General features: G+C 37.7%; 1 protein-coding gene across 1 annotated transcript; it reads right to left on the bottom strand.

Moving 5' to 3' along the window:
• Positions 1 to 13,102: 13,102 nt before the first annotated feature.
• On the bottom strand, positions 13,103 to 20,656 carry ZBTB14 (zinc finger and BTB domain containing 14). The gene is made up of 3 exons (XM_032223236.1): positions 18,158 to 20,656; positions 17,771 to 17,846; positions 13,103 to 17,266 (listed from the first exon to the last, which is right to left on the bottom strand). The coding sequence occupies exons 1-3, from the start codon at positions 18,292 to 18,294 to the stop codon at positions 15,923 to 15,925; spliced, it is 1,557 nt and encodes a 518-aa protein (XP_032079127.1). The 5' UTR covers positions 18,295 to 20,656; the 3' UTR covers positions 13,103 to 15,922.
• Between the last annotated feature and the right edge of the window lie 1,444 nt (positions 20,657 to 22,100).

Below are 22,100 nucleotides of genomic sequence, written 5' to 3'. Positions count from 1 at the left end.
TCTTAAGCAGGATTTCATGGGAACAGTAGTAAGTTCAAAGAAATAGAAAGGTGGCAGTGATAAAGTTGGAAGGAAAAAAGAGTAACCATAGCTCAAGTACTTTTATTGCATAAAGCTTTTTTGAACATAAAATCCTGTCAAAAGTATATTTTTGGACAGTGATATGAAATACCCATGAAATAAGAGATGCTAAATTGTTGTGCTACTAAAACATCAGAACACGGTTACATTTTCTTAGCATTTAGTATTTAGCACTTAAACTTATACACCACTTCATAGTGCTTTACAGCCCTGTCTAAGAAGTTTATAGAGTCAGCATATTTCACCCAACCATCTGGATCCTCATTTTACTGACTTTAGAAGTATGAGAGTTTGAATCAACCTTGAGCCGATCAGGATCGAACTCTGAGCAGTGGGCAGTTAGCCTGCAATTCACACTGGACTCCAGGGGAAGGTTACTGCAAAATCGCCATTCCCTCCTGATCAGCTCGGACTCGGGAGGCAGAGAATAGATTGGGTTGAGGCCAGTCAGAGGTGGTATTTACCAGTTCTCCGAACTACTCAAAATTTCCGCTACCGGTTCTCCAGAACTGGTCAGAACCTTCTGAATACCACTTCTGGGGGAGGTATATACATTTCTCAAGTAACAGATTGATATAGACCCTTGCAAAATAAACCAAAATGTTTTTGACAGATTTACTGTATGTTTTTCTATTTTGATTCTCCATTTCTAAATGCTTAAAAAAGGAAGATTGAGGAAATGGATTTACTGTTATAGATACTGTAATTGTGTGCAAAGGCTCTGCAAAGAAAGTTATATCGAGTTTTAGTACAATTAACAACTAAGTGTACAGAAAGGGCTGTGATGATTCATTTAAATGGGATTCTTTTATTAGCAATATTGATTGCTTATGATCTGCAAAGGATTTTATACTATTTAGAGTACTCATTGAATTACATTGCTTCTACAGGTTTTATTCCTTGCTATTGTTATTCTTTGACTAAAGATAAACTTGTACAATGAATTGGACAGATGCTTCTAATAATTCACACATAGGTGTCCACTACAAATCAGAGTGATGAAAAAATAATTGATTGAAACATCATAACACAAGACCTGGCTGTTTGTTCTTACGTCCTGATATCAGATCCAAGTGTGTATGCTAAGAGGCTTGTGTTGTGATGTTATGACATGTTTCACCACATGCTTTGCCTTGCTCCTGAACAGATGCTTGTGAACTTTACTAATTGCTCTAAACATTTCTATGTCTTGATCTGTCTGTTATGAATTCCCATTAGAGCTCATACTTTTTTTTTCTGGCCAAATTGATGTATTGGTTTTTCTATCAACAACAAAAAAAACCATACAAAGTGATTTTTTAAAAAAAAGATCTAATGTATGTGTTTTTATCTTTGTGTTTTCCCCCCTTTCTGACATTATTTTAGAAGCAACAGAATGAAAAAACTAGATTTGTCTATTTGTGATAATGAAGTGAACACCCACAAGATCATTCCATTTCTTGTGTAAACTGAAATTGACATGCTTGCTAAATCATAATTGGTGCTCATAAAAGAGTTCATCCCCACACATTTTGTACGGACATTTGTATTTGATTTTGTCACCAAGTACCAAAGGGAAATGAGTACCTGTAATTCAGCTCACTAATACAGCTAATATTACAAACACAGGTAATATTGTGATTGAAAAATGTGATATAATTTTATTCATTTTATCCAGTTTTACATTCCATTAATTCAAATGAGGTTGAACATTGTTTAAATAATTCTTGTCTGTCTGTGTGATCCCCATACCAAGTTTTATGATGCTGGCTAATATTCATAGCTGATGTCTAGTTTCAGGGAGCATCATTTCTATTCATTAAGTAATTCTGAAATGATGTTGAAATAAAACAAAATGCATGTTTAAAGATCTTTCTGCTAAGACAACCTGAACAAGAATGATTACATTAAAGAAATATTTTACAATAGCTTGAGAGTATGAAAGTGAAAACCCTGCTTACTAAGGCAGTTGGAAAAAGCACATTAATTATCAAGGGGTCATTGTTTGTTCCCTTTATAGTGGTTATAATCTCTTGCTGCAGTTTTCTAATCTCATGTGTTTGCCTTAATAAGCCAGTTGTGAACAATGATGTGAACCATCTGCTCTGCTAGATAGAAGGTAAGAAAAAATGGAATTACTCAAGATTACTACAGAAAATAAACAATTCCTCTGATAAAATAAACTTTCCCATAACAATCGGGTCTACTATGTGCCACTTTGGAATTCATCACTTTAAAAACTGGATGGGGTTCAGTTGGAATTCAACTCACTTGAAAGTAAATTCTATGGACTTTTATAATATTCCATTATTCCATTATCACATTTTAGCCTGCGACTAAAAAGCTGTTTGATTATTTTCATCTAATTTCCATGTATTTTGGTGTGCTGAAAACAAATAAAATATTGAAAAAACTCCTAGACGTCTGATTTGCTACAACATGCAAAACTGTCTTCAAATTTATCAAAAAAATTTAATTTTTGGTATTTTTTTATATTATGGGTTTTTAACCAAATTTAAAGTCCAAATTACTATTAATTAATTCACATAAGTGCATTTAAGATATAAAATGCCAAAAAAACCTTAAAGGGTTTGTCTGAGTTATGTAAAAAAATATAGCATTGTAAATCTGATGGGCTGCAATATATACATAAGCTAAGCAAGTTTTAAGTCTGTGCTTCTAATGGTAGAAGGGGTTAATCTTTCCTGAAGAATCCAGTGGGAGGAAGACACAGGGTAGATAGCAGCATCTCCGGTCAGTGAAGGGGGCATGGCCAGCACTGTGACGTCTTGTGTACAGACACAGAGCTGCTCTCTCCTGCATGCTACACTTGTGCACGAATCATCATCAGGTTCTTGGTTCTAAGCCGTTCACACTTTTCATCGCAATTCATGTTAGCTCGTCATTCTTCGACCATTATGTTATGGCTCCACAAAAGTGTATTAATTTGCCAGACAGTTTCTGTTTCATCTGTGGTGAATATACAGTATTGAAGCAACAGCAGAATATTAAGACTTTGTGAAAAAAGTATACGTTGCATACTTTAGACTAAAAATTGGAGATCAAGATAAAGTTTGGGCACCTCATAAAGTGTGCAAACGGTGTGTTGAGGACCTCCGAAACTGGCTCAAGAGTAAGAAAAAATCTTTCCATTATGGGATTCCTATAGTATGGTGAGAGCAAAAGAACCATAGTGATGACTGTTACTTTAGTTCATGCAATGTGAAAGGGTTTAATTCCAAATGGAAGCATTCCATTTCATACCCCAATCTTCACTCAGCAATTCATCCCATCCCCCATGGCACAGATATACCAGTACCCAAGCCCCCTGCTACCTTGGAAGAGATACCTAGCTCCGATGAAGGTGAAGTCATACCTGAACCAGATGACGGATCAAGTTCTGACTTTGAAGACGATACAAGACCAAAATTGTTTTCTCAGGAGGAGATGAATGATTTGGTAAAAGAATTGAATCTTCCCAAAGATGCCACTGAGTTATTCGGATCAAGGCTGAAAAGCAGGAATTTATTGTTGCCAGGAGTGTCATCTTCATGGTTCAGACATCGTGAAAAGGAGTTCGTTCCTTACTTCGTCCAGGAAGACAAGTTGGGTTATTGCATCGATGTCGAAGGTCTGATGGGTCAATTTAAAATCCAATATGATTCAGAGCAATGCTGTCTTTTTATATATTCTTCAAAAAGAAGTCTCAAAGCAGTTTTACTCCACAACGATTTTTACGCTTCCATACTTGTAGGTCATTCCGTACACTTGAAGGAAACCTACGAGAACTTGGAATTGGTTCTTCGTAAACTTAAATATGAAGATCATGGTTGGCAAGTGTGTGGGGACTTGAAGGTCTTGTGCATGCTGCTCGGGCAACAAGCTGGGTATACCAAATACCCTTGTTTTCTGTGTCTATGGGACAGTCAAGATTGACAAAATCACTGGACCAAGAAGAGTTGGCAGCTGAGGGTGCTAACAGTCGGTGAAAAAAATGACCTCTGAGAAACTTTGGTACCTTCCCCTAAAGTTCTTCTATCACCTCTCCACATAAAATTGGGATTGATGAAGCAATTCGTAAAATCACTTCCAAGAGATGGAGAATGCTTCAAATACTTAGTCACCAAGTTTCCATGCCTGTCGGAGGCAAAATTAAAGGAAGGTGTGTTCATCGGACCAGACGTTAGAAGGCTTATAGTTGATCAAGAGTTTGTCAATACCATGATGGATACTCAAAAAGAAGAGTGGATTGCATTTAAAGAAGCCGTACAGAATTTTTTATAGGCAATAACAAAGATCCTCACTACAAAAAGATCATTGGAAGAATGCTGAAAGCATTTCAAGCTTTAGGTTGCTTGATGAGTTTGAAAGTGCATTTCCTCCAGTCCCACCTTGACTACTTTCCTGAAAATTTGGGAGCTGTGAGTGAGGAATAAGGTGAACGATTCCACCAAGACATTAAAGAGATGGAAAGGAGATACCAGGGAAAATGGAGCATTACAATGATGGCAGACTACTGTTGGATGCTTCAGAGAGACATTCCAGATGCTACTCACAAGCATAAATGCACCAAGAGGAGCCTCACAAGGAAGAAGAATCGAGTTTAGTGTGTGTAGGTGAGCTCATTTCAGTTCAAAAAAGGATTTTCATGAAAATATTGTAATAAAACTTTAATTTAATTTAAATTGACCTCTCAGCGGTTTTCGATACCATCGACCATGGTATCCTTCTGCGACGTCTGGAGGAGGTGGGAGTGGGAGGCACCGTTCTATGGTGGTTCTCCTCCTACCTCTCCGGTAGGTCGCAGTCGGTGTTGGTCATGGGACAGAGGTTGACCCCAATTGTGGGGTGCCGCAGAGTTCGGTCCTATCCCCCCTCCTATTTAACATCTACATGAAACCGCTGGGTGAGATCATACGACGGCATGGGATAAAGTACCATCAATACGCAGATGATACGCAATTGTATCTATCTGCCCCGTGCCAGCTCAGTGTAGTGGCGGACGTGATGTGCCGATATCTGGACGCTGTCAGGATCTGGATGGGGGTAAACAAACTCGTGCTCAATCCCGACAAGACCGAGTGGCTGTGGATGCTGCCTCCGAAGGACAGTTCAGACAGTCCATCCTTGATCCTGGGGGTGTGTGAAAATTTACACCCCTCAGAGAGGGCCCGCAATTTGGGGGGTCCTCCTGGATTCACAGCTGACACTGGAATACCACTTGTCGGCTGTGACCAGGGGGGCCTTTGCCCAGGTTCGCCTGGTGCATCAATTGCGACCCTACTTGGATAGGGGCGCACTTCAGTCACTCACGCTCTTGTCACCTCAAGTCTGGATTATTGCAATGCGCTCTACATGGGGCTACCCCTGAAAAGCGTTTGGAGACTACAGCTAGTCCAGAATGCAGCAGCGCGAGCGATATTGGGTGTACCGACATACACCCATATTACACCTATCCTCTGCGAGCTGCACTGGCTGCCAATTGGTCTCCGAACGCAATTCAAGATGTTGGTCATTACTTTTAAAGCCCTACATGGCTCAGGACCAGCATATTTGCAAGACCGCCTACTGCCACATACTCCCCAATGGCCGATAAGATCCCACAGGGTGGGCCTCCTTAGGATGCCGTCAGCCGGACAGTGTCGGCTGGTGGGGCCTCGGAGGAGAGCCTTCTCTGTGGCTGTTCTGACCCTGTGGAATCAGCTACCCCCAGAGGTCCGGACCTCACCCACCCTCATGGCCTTCAGAAAACCTGTTAAGACCAGGCTGTTCCGGCAAAAAATAGCCTGGGGCTGTTGACCTTATCATGTAGGGTCCAGCCCCAATCAGAACGTATGCGTGTTGAAGAATTTTTAAATTTTTTATTTTTATTTTTATTTTGTTTGTTTTCTTTGTTCTGTGTAAGCCACCCAGAGTCCTCTGGGCAGCCTATAAATCTAATAAATTAAATTAAATTAAATTTTATAAGTCTATTTTCATTTATTTTGAGGTATTGCCTTATTTAACATAGTTACCTAAATTGTCAGGAAACGTGATGTCCTATGACAAAATGGAGGCCATTTTCAGATTCAGCGCACTAAAAAATATAAAGATTACGTGGAATAACCAAAACAAAGCAAAGCTCTCGAAAAAATTTTTTTTGCAGACCTGTGTTATTTAATCACATCCTTATTATATAATGGTTACAGTGGTGGGTCCCGGCATCCACCACATGAACGTGTGCAGTGTGTGCGCACATGCTTGCAGTGCACACATGCATCTTTACCTCCTGTGACACTCCGCGATGCCTCCGTGACACCTCCACAATGCTCCAGCTGCTCGGTGGAGTGTCACGCAGGCGCCGTATGCTCCATGTACATGTGCGGAAGCTCCGAAGAGCTCAAATACCAGTAAGAAGCGTGGGTGGGTGGGTGGGCCCTCCGGAGCACCATACCGGAATGGTACCCAGTGCTCCTGGCTTGCACCGGTACGCCCGTACTGGGGCATACCGGTCGTAATCCACCACTGAATGGTTATCACCTAAACTACAATAGAATCTTCCCTAATTGTTTCACTATGTTTTTACTTATCATTTAAAATGTTAGTTGAGAATTCTTGCTCCAAGGGTTTAATTTTCTAACGAGAACTGACATACAGAGAACACATAAGTGGAACATAGCAATAGTTTTGTATAACTAAGTTTCAAACTGTTACAAAGAATGGACAAGATCAGTAGCAACAGAAAGCTGGCTAAATTCTGTGATAGAATGAGACATTGTTGGGAGCAAGAGGAGAAAAAAAATGGCTGAGAGTTGAAATTTATTATATCCAAACTTCCTTCCTTTTAAACAGTATTAGAATGGGTGTGTAAATGGTTCCCTAGCATTTCAGGGATAAATCATAATAGAGCATCGTGCAGTACTAATAATGAATTATCAGCATTTGGCTGGATTTTAATTGTTGATTTTTCAGTCAGAATACCACATTTCCAGCAGAATCTGATATCATGTACCACTGAAACACAAATTTATGTCTCTTTCTTGACATTAAAATAGTTAGCATGTGTACGAAGAAATATTACTTAATCAACTTTTATTGCATTTCTGGATAAAAGATCACAGACAGCATGCATGAGAAAGATATTTCATTGAAAGACTCTAGCAAGTTAAGGGACCGAATTCATAGGAGCTCTTATGCAAATATTATATTTGAGGTTTTGCACAACCATAAGCTCAGATATTCAAAATGTATTTAAAACTGCACTTCTAACAGATATTCCAAAGCAATCTTTGAATCAAACTTCTTATCTGCTGTCAAAATGCTATTGAATCTAGAAGGTATAATTTTTTTTCTCTATTTGAAGAATTAGTGGAACCATATCCATCTTCTATGAACCTGAGCCAATTCCCAATAATATTATTTATAATTATTTATATAATGCTGTTCATCAAATACTTCATAATAGCATATATGTTAATAATGTAGTAAGGAATCTGACAATCCAAGAGAAAGAAACTAAGTTTGTAAACTTTTGATAACTTATCTAGACAACAGCTTCACTAAACTCAGAAGGTATTTCTAGCAAGCCAAGTACAGAATTGTGTTGCAGGTTTATCATCATATGCAAACTTATTTGAAACATGCTGATTTAAGTCAGACTCATGGCTTGGTAAACATGTGGGAGCCGATTTTTAATTTAAAATAACCTTTTTTTTCTTATCCTATTTGGAGTTTACCTTATTGTTACTACTCCTGAGGCTAATGAGCTCACTTCAGAATTAGCAGTTCAAGGAGTCAAGAAGGAGTCTGGTAACACCTTTTCCAACGAATGACTTTTATTAAAAGGTATAAGCTGCAGCTCACAAAAGCTAATCTCTTTTAATAACATTTGTTAATTGAAAAAGGTGCTACCAGATTCTTGATTTTTTTGCAGCATAAACTAACACAGCTCTCCTCCTATAATTATTCAAAGACTAAGTATAGAAAGAGAGAACAATATAGATTTTTTGTGTTTCCATTTAAAAGTGACTATTAAATCCAATTAATTGTAGTCCTAGGGAAGAGCAGGAGCAGGATTGCAGCCTAAAATATTTGCTTAAGGATGTTGCTGTAAATAAAGGTTTATCCTCTTCTAATATGATTTAGAAAATGTTCAGACAGAAAAAGGGGCTTATGTCTAGACAGCATGACCCTTTTCTGCAGAAATATGACCTTATAACTGCACATACATTAAATGAAAATGAGGGTAATGGATACTCTGTTGCTTAGTGTATCAAACAAAATACAAGGGCAGGGAGAGAGAGAGAGACCAAATTAATTGCTGTAAATTAGTATTTCCCATTTTTCAACCTTTTCCTCATTTTACATTCCATCAATCCAGGTATTGCTCTGTATTTCATCAGAATCAAAGCAAATTCAGTTCTAGATGTAGTTTGCAGTGTTTCTTTCCCCAAAACCAAAAGCCTGCATTTTTGGTAGAATAAGATTACAGCCAGCATTTTGGTTCTTACAGAAAATGAAATATGGCCCATCTACAACAATCAGAGAGAGGGGGGAGAAAAAAGATTGAATACTTTACCTGGAGCAAACACCATGGTTCCTTCCTGCCAAGAGAACAGTGTAATAAGACACCACAAAGTCGTGTGTCAGAAGCAGGAAGTGAGCAGAAGGGCAAAGCAAACAAGCAAATTATAAGGGCGAGTTTTGCAGTGACACCCAGGAGTGGTAGCACCTTGGACAGCTACACGCGCAGAACAACGCTGCCAGCCCTGAAATGCTTCCCTGCCAGTTACCTCCAAAATGCACCGCTCTCGTAAAGGGGACGGGGGGGGGGGGAGGAAAGAGCTCACGGATCAGCACATATCCCATGTTTTCGCTCACTGCATAAACAGCTAGGCTGAATTCCGCAGCAACAGCAGGAACTGGAAAAGAGGAAAGGTAATAGCAGACGCTCTCAGCAGGAGAATTAAAGTAATTGTTCCTAATTATCTCTCGTCATCTTCTGCACCAGATGCAGCCAAGGTGAAATGAACAGGGTGGTTCTTCAAGGCTAAGTTAAAAGCTTCTTGTAAACTGGCTGTTCTGAGGCATTGCGACATCTTATTGTTCAGTGCTTCCTCATAAATTAATCTACACCCCCCCCCCAAAGCAATTAATAACCTAGAAGTTTTGCCAGGAGTTCTTGAAATTTCTGTATACTTTGATGCTGCTTTCTTCTCTAACGTTTGCAGTTTTATTACCCGGAATTACTTTAACTGCAGCTACAGGGGAGAAAAAAAAGGGGGGTATGAAAAGCGTGGCTCTGGATATCTTTTATTAACAATCTTTGTTAGTAAATTGTGAAGCCTTTCATTGATTATCAGAAATAGGTGGGGTGGAGGATTTTTTTTTAAAAAAATCTTAGGTTATTGCTTGGTTAACCAAAAATGCCAGTTTCAGTTGTTTGAAAACAGAAACCTGCCTCTTTAAAATCAAAATCATTCCTACCAATAATTATTTTAAAAAAACCATTCTTATTGTTAATAACAGCCCTTCGGTGTCATTTTAAACAGATATTTACTTTTGCAAGTCCTTTTTTACTTTGTCGAAGTGCTAAGTTGAGCAGATCATGCCGTGTGAGCATAGTTCTGTCATTAACAGAACTATGGTAACACGGCATGATCTGCTCAACTTAGCACTTTTCATTTAGTCAGGAGACTAAATGAAAAGGCTTAAAAGCGTTCTTAATTCACTCACTAAAATCAATTGGGTATATGAAGAGAAACACAGAAAATAAACAAAGTTGAGTTGCATGTTTGGTTGCTTGATATGTAAGTTATATTACAGTTTATGTCTCTTGCCATCTATTCCCCAAAATTCACTTCTTTAAAAGCCCAAATCACAAAAATATTAGGATTTAGAGCAAGGGTGTTAAACTCACCCGTTTCCGGAGGAAAGTCACGATATGTCACATGATGCTGCCCTGACAATGCAAGTTTGATACCCCTGATTTAGAGGATTAAGATATCCCACAATAGCAAATTCCCACTAATCTTAAAGCACATTAAAGGGACCTTACATTCTTAATAAAATATATACAATATTTCTAACTTTTGTTAGTGAGCATAAGTAATCTAGTCATTTCTAAATGTTTTAAATTTCAACAGCCTACCAGCTACCCCAGCTACTATCAAGAGATAGAGGAAGTTTACTTGAAACTATCTGAAGACACATTCAGCTCCTTTGGAAACTGCTTAAGTGCACAAGAAATGTGCAAATAAATTATTCTCCATATTCCTGCATATTTGGTGTGATATAGGAAAAGGATAGTTAAATAAATATGCCCATGTATTTTGCATGTATACTGTACTGAATTCTGTGCTATTTGTTTGCTATCATAAACATAGAAAAACACTGTCATTACATTTCTACTTAACCACTTTTGTAGAGAACCAAACTTATGGCATCTCAGTCTATTTTATGCAAACATTTACATAGAAATATGTGATTTTGAAATACATTTTTTTTGCTGCAAAATTATTTTTATGGATCCAGTTCTTCTTTTCAGCCCTGGTATTTCTCCAGCTTCTCATACTGCTTCTCCCTAAAGTTGCTATCACTTGGCAGCATTCTATGTCTATTACCACTGCTGTCTCTATTCCTTGTCTATTACTATTTATATTATGATTTAATGCTGTATCACATTATCACCAAAAAAAACCTTCTCGATTGGAAATTATTTCTGAATGATTAAAAATGATTAATAATGTTCATTTTAAATAAAAATTGGTGGATTTGCATATTTTCCTCTCAATCCATCTTCCTCTCAAGATAAATGCTTTTGATAATGTAAATTGGCAATTTATGATAATGCAACTGCAAATGATGGATTTTGGGAAGGGATTCATAAATATGGTTAAAACTATTTACAAAGAACAACAGGCAAGTGATGGTAAATGGTGATATGACAGAAAAAGTGGCCATTGGAAAAGGGACCAGACAAGGGTGCCCGCTATCTCCACTAATATTCAAATTGACACTAGAAGTTTTGAACAAAAAGATAAAGCAAGATAAAGATAAGGAATGAAAGTTAAAAAGGAAGAATATAAATTGCAAGCATTTGCAGATGACTTGGTATTTATTATTGAAGATCCAATAGAAACTGGTGCAAAACTACTAGAACAAATAGAAGAGTATTGAAGAGTGGTAGGATTGAAAATTGATAAAGATAAAACAAAATTTTTAGTGAAAAATATAACAGAAAAACTAAGATATTCAAATAGTAAAAAAAGTGAAATATTTGGGAATAGTTGACTTTGAGATGTGTAACTATTAAGGAAGATATTATAAACTAAGAAATCAAATTGAAATGGATATAGAGAAATGGAAAAACTTATGGCTATCACTAATGGGAAGAATAGCGGTAATGAATATATTACCAAGAATATTATTTTTATTCCAAACAATACCGATAAAACTGAAAAAAAAGTACTTTGAAAAATTTAATAAAATAATAGGAAAATGTGTTTGGCAAGGAAAGAAAATGAGAATTAATATAAGAATGCTACAAGATTCTAGGATTAGAGGTGGATTTGGTGTACCGAACTGGAAATTATACTATCAAGCAGCAGCTCTAATGTGGATAAAAGAAAGGATATTACTAAGAAATGCAAGGTTACTATCCTTGGAAGGACATGATATGCAACCGGATTGGCACCTATTTTTGTGGTATGGAAAAAATAGAATACATGGTTATTTTCAGAGACACTATGTAAGAAATGGTCTTTAAACTAGTTTTTTGCTTGCAATCAATTGTCATAGCTCATTGTGATTAGGAAAAAAACTTGTATTTAGAACAATGACTTCTGTTATGCAATATGTGGTTGTTCATGAACCAAAATAAATTATACTTGCAGATCTGACAATAGAAACACAAACTTTCCTATGTGCTGGAAAAATCCTATTAACAGTTACTTAGAAACAAGCAGAGTTAAATTTAGTGAGACTTTCTTCAAAGTAAATATGAATAGGCGATTCCCAGGATCAAAGTTTCCTGTTTTTGTGAACTAATCCTCACGTCAGTTCAAAAATTCTTCTGTGGGGAGTTCAATTCACACGAAAGGAGAACAGCGCTCTTCCTGTGTTCTTCCTTTTCCTGCAGTTGCCTTTGCTTCTTGAAAAATTTCATGGAAAGTTGAGTATGTTTCTGAAGTAACAGAAGAGATCCAGAGAGCTGCAAAACAAATTGATTGCCTCTTTCCATTTCTACAGTGCAGAGCATCTCATTACCCAGTGCTATCTGCTTGCAAAATGATCTAGCCCATTATAGATCCACCCCATTAAGTTTCAACATTTTGCTTATCTATGCAAGTTGCATACTAACATTCCAGCACAGAATGTTCTAATTCCAAAATTGGCTGTTCCAAAGCTAGAATGACCACCCAAGAACATTTTGCAGTCATAGTTATCTACTTAAAATAGTGAACCTTCAACTTGCCCACATACTTCTATTTTGCAAAATAGAATATTTGAGAAATTAGATATACTTAATTATTGTAAGAGTTATTATTATTTTTACTAATGTGCACTGTGCACATAGTTCTCATATCCCTTTAGGTCAGAACTTAAAGAGGCTAGCATTTTTTTAAAAAAAATCAAAATATTGTAAAACAAAGATTATTTGCATGTAGTAAAATTAATAGGCATTATTACAAAATACATTCAAAACAGAAAATGAAGTGATGTTCTTGGAAAATGTACAGGCACACAGTTTTTATATATTCTAAAATATTCAAGTTTTATTTACAAGATACATTTCAAACTTTTGGCATTTTAAATATAACTTTAAGTTGCCTATTCAATGAATATTTCACAATGACATTGTAACAAAGACCATAGCAATATGCAACATTATTGTTTAAAATGTTAGCTTCATATAGAAATGTAAGAGATGTTTGACTCATATTAATTTATAAATACTTATCTGACCCCTGTCAGAACATATCCGTGTTCAACTTCATTTGTATTAATACATCTAAAACAATTATGTATAAATATGTGGAGAAATGTTTTTCAAGATTTGTAAATGATCACATTTCCTTTTGCTTCATAGAAAACCCATTCTAGTTTGTTACAAATAAAACCTGTAACTGAAATAATTACTTTGATTTTATTTTAAATTAGACTAGTAAATTAATTTCAGATTGGTAGGCTAAGTGAAATTTTCTAAAAATTTCAGCTAACCATTTTCTTCTATGGAAAAGCTCCCATCATCTTCTATTAATTCCTTGGATAAATACTTCGAGATAACTTCATTCACTGAAAGATAATCAAAAACGAATATGAATCTGTCCCCAAAAGCTAGCTGTAATTTTGTGAAGATAAGCAGGATAATTGCTTATGAAGCACAGGCATTAAGCTGCAAGTTCAAGCATACTCATTAGTAAGCTGCATGGTTTAGGTCAGTAAGGCTTACTTTCATATAAGATACTTTCGAATTAAATATAAATCCCAAAACCACACAATTGATTGAATCGTCTTATGTTGAAATTCTGTAACATTATGGTGGGAGTAATTATGTTGAATTCTGTGGGACATCTGAGTAAACACATACAGGACTGAACTATGTTCACTAATGGGATACAAAGTTTTCGAGCAACAAATACAATAGAAAAAAAGTACATTCAATTGTCTAATTCTAAATTCTTCCACTCAAATGTGATAACTATATTGTTCTGTTTTTCCAAACTAAAATCCATTATTCCAATTTTTCCAAGTTTCATGGAAAAGTCACTAAAGGCCTGAGATGCCAACATTTGACACTATGCTATTTAAAGTTTATTTGGGGCTCAGGACTCCACTTCCATACCGAAAAAGATACCATACAATCAAAGCTGGAATCTTTGATTTCTCTTGGAACAATGCCCAGAATTCAAACCTACGTTTAACTTTTCTGACTCACCGAACTATCAGGAACATTAGAATTAATTCTTATCTAGTGTTCAAGAACAGCAAAAATAAGTCCTAACAATTTATTCATTAATTGGAAGCGACTGAAATGAATTTACTTTCAATTTATTTTCAGGGTCATGTTAGCTTCTTCTTTATATCTTTTTCTTACACTTACTGCCTTAACTCCATTGTGCTATCTGCACTAGAATATGAACCCTTGATAATTATGCTGCCTCAATAGTGACAATTTTAATTCTTGCTAAATATCCCCAAATCCTGGGGTATTATAATCTTATTAGCAAGGATTTGTACTTGAATTCTACATTTCTCCCAATTGTCCTTTTTGTTTATAATACAGGGGGAAAAATCTTAAGTATTATTAAAGGAAACTGCAGACAATTCAGCTAGCAATCTTTTCTTTGTCAGGGCAGAGAAAGCAAAAAGCCACTATCAGATAGATAGGTATCAAACAAGTCTTAGTAGATTTGCTAAACCTAAAAGCTGCCAAGGAAGAGTCAGAATGGTTGCAGAGTATGAATCTTAAGAGGAAATCCTTCCAATTTAGTCAAGATGTCCCAGTGGGTTGCGCCCGATGTTAAAGCAATATTCCTGAAAACTTTTGTCCATGGTTCATAACAAATATACACTTCCTCCATGCCTTCAAATAAAAAGGCATGTATGCTTGCAATGAGCAAATTCAATAAGTATAATGAAGCTTAATGTGAAATATGTGTTAATAAGACTGCAAAGTACAGTGATCAGAAAAGATAAGAAAAACATCAGGATGTTTTGTAGTCGTCGTTTAATTAGAGATGGGCAGTGGTTTAAGAGTCATTTCCTTCATAAGGAGAACTTCAAGAGGCAACCAGATGGTGCAATGACACTGGAAGAGGCATCAATTTTTATTATTTGTTGTGTTTTTTAAAAATAAAATTTATAATAAGAAGATGCCTAAATTTCATGGTGTTATTTCAGGCCTGATATCTCCTATTTCTATTTCTGTGGGAGAGGAGGAATAAAAAAATTCACGCTACTTAAAACGTTGGCCATTTTGCATCTAAAACATATCAGTTAATGAAAAGCTCCATGCAGCTTCACTGCCACCCATTTATGGGAGGAAACCCACTATAGTTTCTACTGCTCATGCACCTTTTATCAATAGTGACAGTAGATTAAACTGGAGAGAAACAACAACAAAATAAAATATGAAATCTAATTACATTTCATTACTTTTGATTAGAATATTGGAAATTAATAGTCACCTCCTACAAATTAATTCTTGTACTCAGTAAAATTCATAATTTCCCATTTTTTTAAAAAATACCTGTTATAGTAGACATAATTTATCAAACTGTTTGCTAACAGCACAATTTGTAGGCCAATAAATCAACACATTTTGAATTAATCTAATCTTGTTTTACTCACATGGTACTACTTTTTGCTGAAATCCATGAGACTCAGCTACGTAGCACTTGCAGTGCAACGAATCTCTAACAAGTATTTATTTTTGACTTGGCAACTTATCCTATAATTTCCCACCATTGCTGACAATCTCTAATTTAGGATCTTCTTAAATCATAAAACAACATATTTAGGTGCCAAGCAACTGGATTAAATGAAACAAATGTAGCTTAAATCCAAATACTTAAGACTTAATTTCACTGAGCATCGGAGTGTAACATCTTCCATTCCACATGCAGAGTTTATTCCAATGGGGCAAAGCATGCATTGAAACCCAGCACTTTAAAGAGAGGAATAAAACACAGCTAGTCTGACTTCTAAAAAATTTATATCCAACTGGACGGATACCTTGATTAAGGTCTTATCCATGCTTGATATGAGAGGTTTTTTTGCTGCAAACTGCAACTATATTTCTACTTTCTAAATCACGCTAAAATACTCAGTAGTGAATTTTTCAGTCCGAACATTTTTCAGCATTTGGCCACTCCTCTTTTTAGCTACAAGCTATAGTTTCAAGTTGCTGTTCTGCCTCAGCAGCCATGGCAGCTGCCTGTAACTGTTCAGTTTCACTTTGGAGGGCACTGGCTGTGGTTACTTGCTTCCTTTCACTGTGCATATTGTTCTCATGTCTCTTTAAATCAGATGCTTTGGCAAATGCTTTAGTACAAGAGCTGCAGACAAAAGGTTTCTCCCCTCTATGTCTTCTTTCATGATCTTTCAGGTGGGACTTATGCTTAAAAGCTTTGTCACACATGTGACATGCAAATGGTCTTTCATTACTGTGAACCCTCTCGTGCTTTTTTAGGTCTGGTGCACGAATAAAAGACTTTCCACATACTTCACAACTATATGGCTTGTAGCCTGTATGGATCTTTAGATGCTCTTTCAAGTGGGCTTGAGTAGTGAAGCCTTTAGTGCACATTTCACAAACAAAGGGCCTATCTGCAGTATGGAGTTTTTCATGTTTTCTCAATCGTGCTTCATCAGAAAATGTTTTGCCACATGCTGGACATGCGATTTGTTCCCTGTGACCATAAAGCAAATACTCAAATTTCATGTCTCCAGCTGCTGTTGTCCATGCTGGTGTCTGTTCATCTTTAACTTCACTTATGCCATCATTAAATGCTAAAGCCTGAGGAGTTTGTGATCCCAATTCTTTCGTTTCAGCAGACTCTATAGACTCTACTTCTTGACCATAGCAGTTCACTTTTCGAACCTCTTCACTCCCCAGCTCCTTCAGAATTGCTTCCTGAACTCTCAAAGTAGCAGTTGGCGATTTACCATCCTCTTGACTAGGAGGAGTTCCTTCCATTGTCATATCCGATGGGCTATCATCGTGATCGCCAATTTCTTCAACCTCATCATCTTGGTTATCATTAGACTCCCCAATCGGTCTATTAATTTTAAGACAATACTTATTCTTTGACTGTGAATTGTCTTCTGGACTTGATACGTCCCGTTTTTGAGAACAAAGTTTATCCAAAAATCTAATACCAAGAATCTGACCAGATGACATCATTAAATTGACGTCTTCTTTCTTAACTGAAATCTTGGCTGTGTACATATAATTGAGCACTTCCTCAAATATATCAGATCGAAGGAAATCTATTTCAATTACAGATGAGCTGTCAACTTCCAGTTTTTTGAAAAGTTTTTTAAAATAGGTACTACAAGCAGCTAGAACACACCTGTGTGCCCTGAATTTTACATCTTCTACAACAATAGCTATGTCACAAAATTCTCCTTCCAATCGTTGCTCATTTAATGTTTTCAGAAACACAGTTTTGTGATCGTCGTCATTATATTTAATGGTTTCAGACATACTGATGAAAAACTCCTAGAAAAAACAAATGTATTTAAGTTACTTTAATAAAAATAAGATATTGTAAAAAAAAGTTTCACATTTGAATGTATATTAAGCTGATGAATATTTTAAAGTAAATGAACAACCTTCAAATGCAAAATTGATTACTTATTATTGTATACATTTCATGAGAAAAAGTGTTATATTTTTCACTAATGAACTACAGCTCTTATAAATAATATAAATATAATAGCCTTTGACTGGAATTTTCTTTTACCTGCCGGAATATATTATTCCTTCTTTTATCTGAGCTAAAGCAAAAAAAACCAAAACAAAAACAACATGTATTTGAAAAAGAACTAATACAGAGAGACAAGCTGTATTTCAACCAGGAGATAAAGCAGAAAACATTAAATAAAGGGGAAAGCATATAAACAAGACTAAGATTCTTCCTTTTCTCTCAGAGTTATTTATAGTAACTAGAGAATAAAATAGTTTACTGAGACAAAAAATGGAAATTGAAACAAAGAAATATACCATGAACAAGGAAAGATCTTTCCTTAGTATCTGAGCAATGTTTTGGAAGCAGAATGTTATCCTGGACTCCCTGCACCTGAAAAAGAAAACAATACGAAATCTATGAAAAAAAATTCACTCTCATAACAATCCTGTGAGTTATGTTAGATCACTAGGTCAAGGTCACATAACAAACTTATGACTGGCAAGACTGGGCAATTTTCCAAACTTAAGGTATCCCAAATGGTGGAAATGCTCATACCAAATTCTTTGTACCATTGACACTGTACAAAAGCATTTTAACTGTAAAAAGAGTAAGTTTTATTCTTCAGAACGATATACCTGAGGCCTAGAAGTTTTGGGTTTTTACAACAACAAAATAATGGGCAATTACATACATTGACCTACCCAGGAAAAGAACAAAGGTGTAGCAAGAGAGGGAACTTGAAGGACTTGCAACTTTTGTTGCTGGTTATGGTCCTCATGATTGTTTTCTGAATGGAACCTCTCCAGATTTCTTGTGGCTTCCCTAAATTTAATACCATCTTTTAGTGATTCCTAGTGGTTCATTTAGTAGACGTGACAAACTGGCACAAAATACAACAGAAATTATCTTATGTCGAGTCAATATTCTTTCTCTTAATGTACAACACTTTTATCCTAATTTAATTGATAGCCACCTAACAGAATTGATATTTTGCAGTTAGGAAATAAAAAATTAATGATAGTACTTTTACTAAAGCTGTGGTCTTAGATTCTATTTTTGTTTCACAATTTCAAAGCAAGTTATTTATTTCTCTGTGTTATTTCTACTCATGTCATTAACACAGGGTCATCCTGGACAGGAATTTTCCTTAATAAATACTTTGCATGTCTTTTCATTATATTTTCCTCAAAAATGCAAAATAAACAGCTCCCTTACTGCTCTAGGTGATGTTATCCACAGCAAAAGTAGCATTTTAGTCTGTTGTGGAGAACTGACAGCAATTGGGAATACCTTTTGAATTAAAATAAATAAATAAGTGCATTTGCTTACTACCAGTTAGGCACAGGTGCTTGCAATCATGTACACATTTGTCTAAAGCAAGAAACTGATCAACTGTCTGATATCACAAATGGACTGAAAATTACTCTGTTTTTCAACATTTTTTTTACCAAAGACTTTTCTTCTCTGAATTTAACTGCCTCCAAAGCTTTTTTTCCTTTACAAGTTTAGGATTGGCCTATTCATATTAGTACAATAGTTAACCAATAGCCAGGTCTATAAAAATCATAAAGTAGGATCCTGGTTATTGACAGAAAGTTGTTTGTTGGCACCTTTCATATTCACATTTTTGCTCTTTTCCACATACTGCAGAATTTCTACCATCTAAAACTATTGATCCTAGCTTATCTGATTATCCAATTACCATTATTCTAAATTAGGATTTGTAAATCAAGAACCACCCCTGGTTCACATATGCAAATTTCTTATTCAGACATCCAGTACAAAACATTGTTTGCATTGACAAGAAGTGACTAGAATTCATGTGGAGACATGCAATTTACCCTATAAATAAATCTGGACTATAATAGTGGATTAGTTCAATTAGTTCAATGCTGTATTTTTTTTTGGGGGGGGGATCAGTTCTCTGATTTCACTTTTGCTTGGATCAGTAAAAAAAAAGCTCCAGAATATGCAAAATAACTGATGAACATAGAAGGACATACAATGTTGTTTTTTTCTTTACTGGACTGTTGAGTCAGATAATTTTTCATGCCTTTAAGTGCATACAAAAAGGATTCTATGCTCACAGAGATTCATCATGAGAGATAAAATCTTGATTGGGCCTCTAATCTCTCAAGCATTATGAATACTGTACAATATACAGAGCTCTTTCTCATGCATTCTGAATGCCTAGACAAAATGTTACCACTGAGTATCCTGGAAACATGCATAAAATTTTCTCAAGTGATCTTTCAATTTTAGGGGATATATGAACTCCACCATCCTTTACTAACTTTTTGATAAATCTCTAAGGGGGTTTCCTCAATTATTTTCTAAGATATCTTTCCTGATAGCAAACTCACCAAGATAACAGATAATCCAGAGATATATTTTTTTTAAATGTGAAGCTAAAGGAACTAAACCAAGAATAAAACAATTCTATGCATATTTATTTAAATCAAAAGCAAGTCGGTAGGTTCAGTGAAGCTTACTGTAAGGTAAAATTGGAATACCGATTCAAAAGCGAATCCCAAAACATTACCTTCTCAGCACACATTAAATATTCAACTTTATGTTCAACTCCTGAAATTTGCTAATGAGCTTTCGGAAGTACGTATCGAACCTACCGATATAAATAACAGTGCTATGTTTTTAAGAAGCTTTTTCTTGTAACGAATGGTACAGGCACCAATAAAAAGAACAAAATCCTTTAACATTTAAATGTTCTGAAGCATTAAAAGTCTGTTTATTGGGGAGATCAAAATGACTACCAGGAAAACGACGCCGATTTCCAAGCTAGTCCCCCCGTACTGAGTTAAACGTAGAAAAAGAGCATGCGATTCTAACGTGCACGTTTTGTAGGCAAAAAAGAAGAAAAAAATAGTATTGGCGGCTCCGTGCGAGTAACCATGTAAGAAACGTGCACGGTGCATACTCGGTGCATGCGTGCTAGTGCCCGTGCAGGCCTCACGACTGTGCCCCGCTGAGACGGGGCTGCAGCTAAGCGAAGTGCACAGATCCCCTCACGCGCGACTCCCCCATCCTTCCCTTCCCTTCACCAAGGAGGCGGAGCCCAGGCCAAAGACCCGCGCGCGCGGGAGCGAAGCAAACAGCCTTCCGTTCCAACCCCTTCCCTCGCCCCCCACCCTCAGCCGCTAAATCTCGCGGCAGAGCTCGCGCCCTCGCTCGCGCTCCCCAGCATTAACGAATGGGCGGGGCTGCCGGACTCTAGTATAAGCTGTTCATTTACCCCGGAGCGAGTTTTCGCCTGCTGCCGCGCTGCACGGGACTGCGCCATCTCCGGCATCTTCTTGCCTCCGGTAAAGGAGACGGGGGCGGTTCCAGTAACGCGAGGCAGCCTTTGCAGGCCGGCAGACTCAACGGCGCGCGCAGGAAGAGCCAGCGAAGGGACGGCGCGAGGCGGAACCTCTCCAGTGCACCTCCCCGCCTCCCTCCGGTTCTGCTGCTGCTGCTGCTGCTCCTGCAGCAGTCGAGCCTCGAGTGCGCGCGCAGATGCTCGTCGAAACTTACCTGCCCGTGCTGCGCTTCGCGCGGAGATTCTGGGGAGGGGAGAGGGGAGAGGTTGGGGTTACGGTGGCGGGAGTGCTTGATCCAAGCAAAGATTTGGGGATTTTTGGGGGGGAAATGTAGGGGGGAATGGCGCGCGTCTCCAGCCGTTACCGCCGCTTCCTGCACGAGCATTGGATGGCCCGCGCGCGCACGCGCGAGGCGCGCCGGAGGCGGGAACGTGCATGCGCGATGCGAGCAGGGCGCGCCCCCCGCGGGGAAAGGGCGGGCATTGCGGGGATCTTTTAAACAGGCGAAGCAGTTCGGCGGCGGGTGTTTTTGAAGGGGGAGGAGGAAAGGCGCGCCTGCATTGCTCTGCCGCTCTTCCCGGGCTCGCGCGCCCTCGTCGCTTCTGGCTCTTGCCGCTGTGGTCGGGGCCGCGCGAGATGGAAGCGGCCGACAGGGCTATGGATTCCGGATTAGCCGCTTTGGTTCTGCTGCGGCGACGGCGGAAGAAAGCAAGCTTCCCCTTGGCTCGTCTTTCCACGCATTGAGCTATTTGCCGAGAAATAATTTGTCTCTACGTACGCCTATGCCAGTACATATATCAGCTACACTTTACCAACAATAAAAACAATGATAAATGACAGCTTCAACCTTCCTTCAAAAGCTGCGTTTCATGCCATTGCTTATTTAAAGGACCGGAAAAATCCGTTTCCACGCTGAGAAAATAATAATCGTAAATTCTGAGACTGAAATCCTGACTGTCCTGCCCATGATATCCCACCCCACTTCCCCGTAGCAACTGAGCCCCTGTCCCGGTTCTCGGCCAAAGATGGGGCCTACGCTGAGGAGACAGCGCTAGAAAAGAGGCTTTCTGGTGAAAAGAGCCCTGATCCGACAACAGGTTTGCTTGCTGACGACTAACTTTTGCTATCCTGGGTTCTGGCTCTCAGTGCCATACTGAATCATAAACCGATCCTGGGGAAAAGATGGTTGTTTTTTTTTCTGATTAAAGGAAAGAAAGCGAGGGACCGGATCCCTTCTCAAAAAGCATTGTCACTGCTGCCCTGGCTGATAGACGTTTGAGGTCTTTGTACATTACTTTTTAAACATTTCTTTGCTGTACTTGTATTT

Source organism: Thamnophis elegans, chromosome 8 (assembly GCF_009769535.1).
Source record: "Thamnophis elegans isolate rThaEle1 chromosome 8, rThaEle1.pri, whole genome shotgun sequence".
Classification (NCBI taxonomy): Eukaryota; Metazoa; Chordata; class Lepidosauria; order Squamata; family Colubridae; genus Thamnophis; species Thamnophis elegans.
The sequence above is the reverse complement of the archived record's forward strand: the minus strand, read 5'-3'. Positions and strand labels throughout refer to the sequence as shown.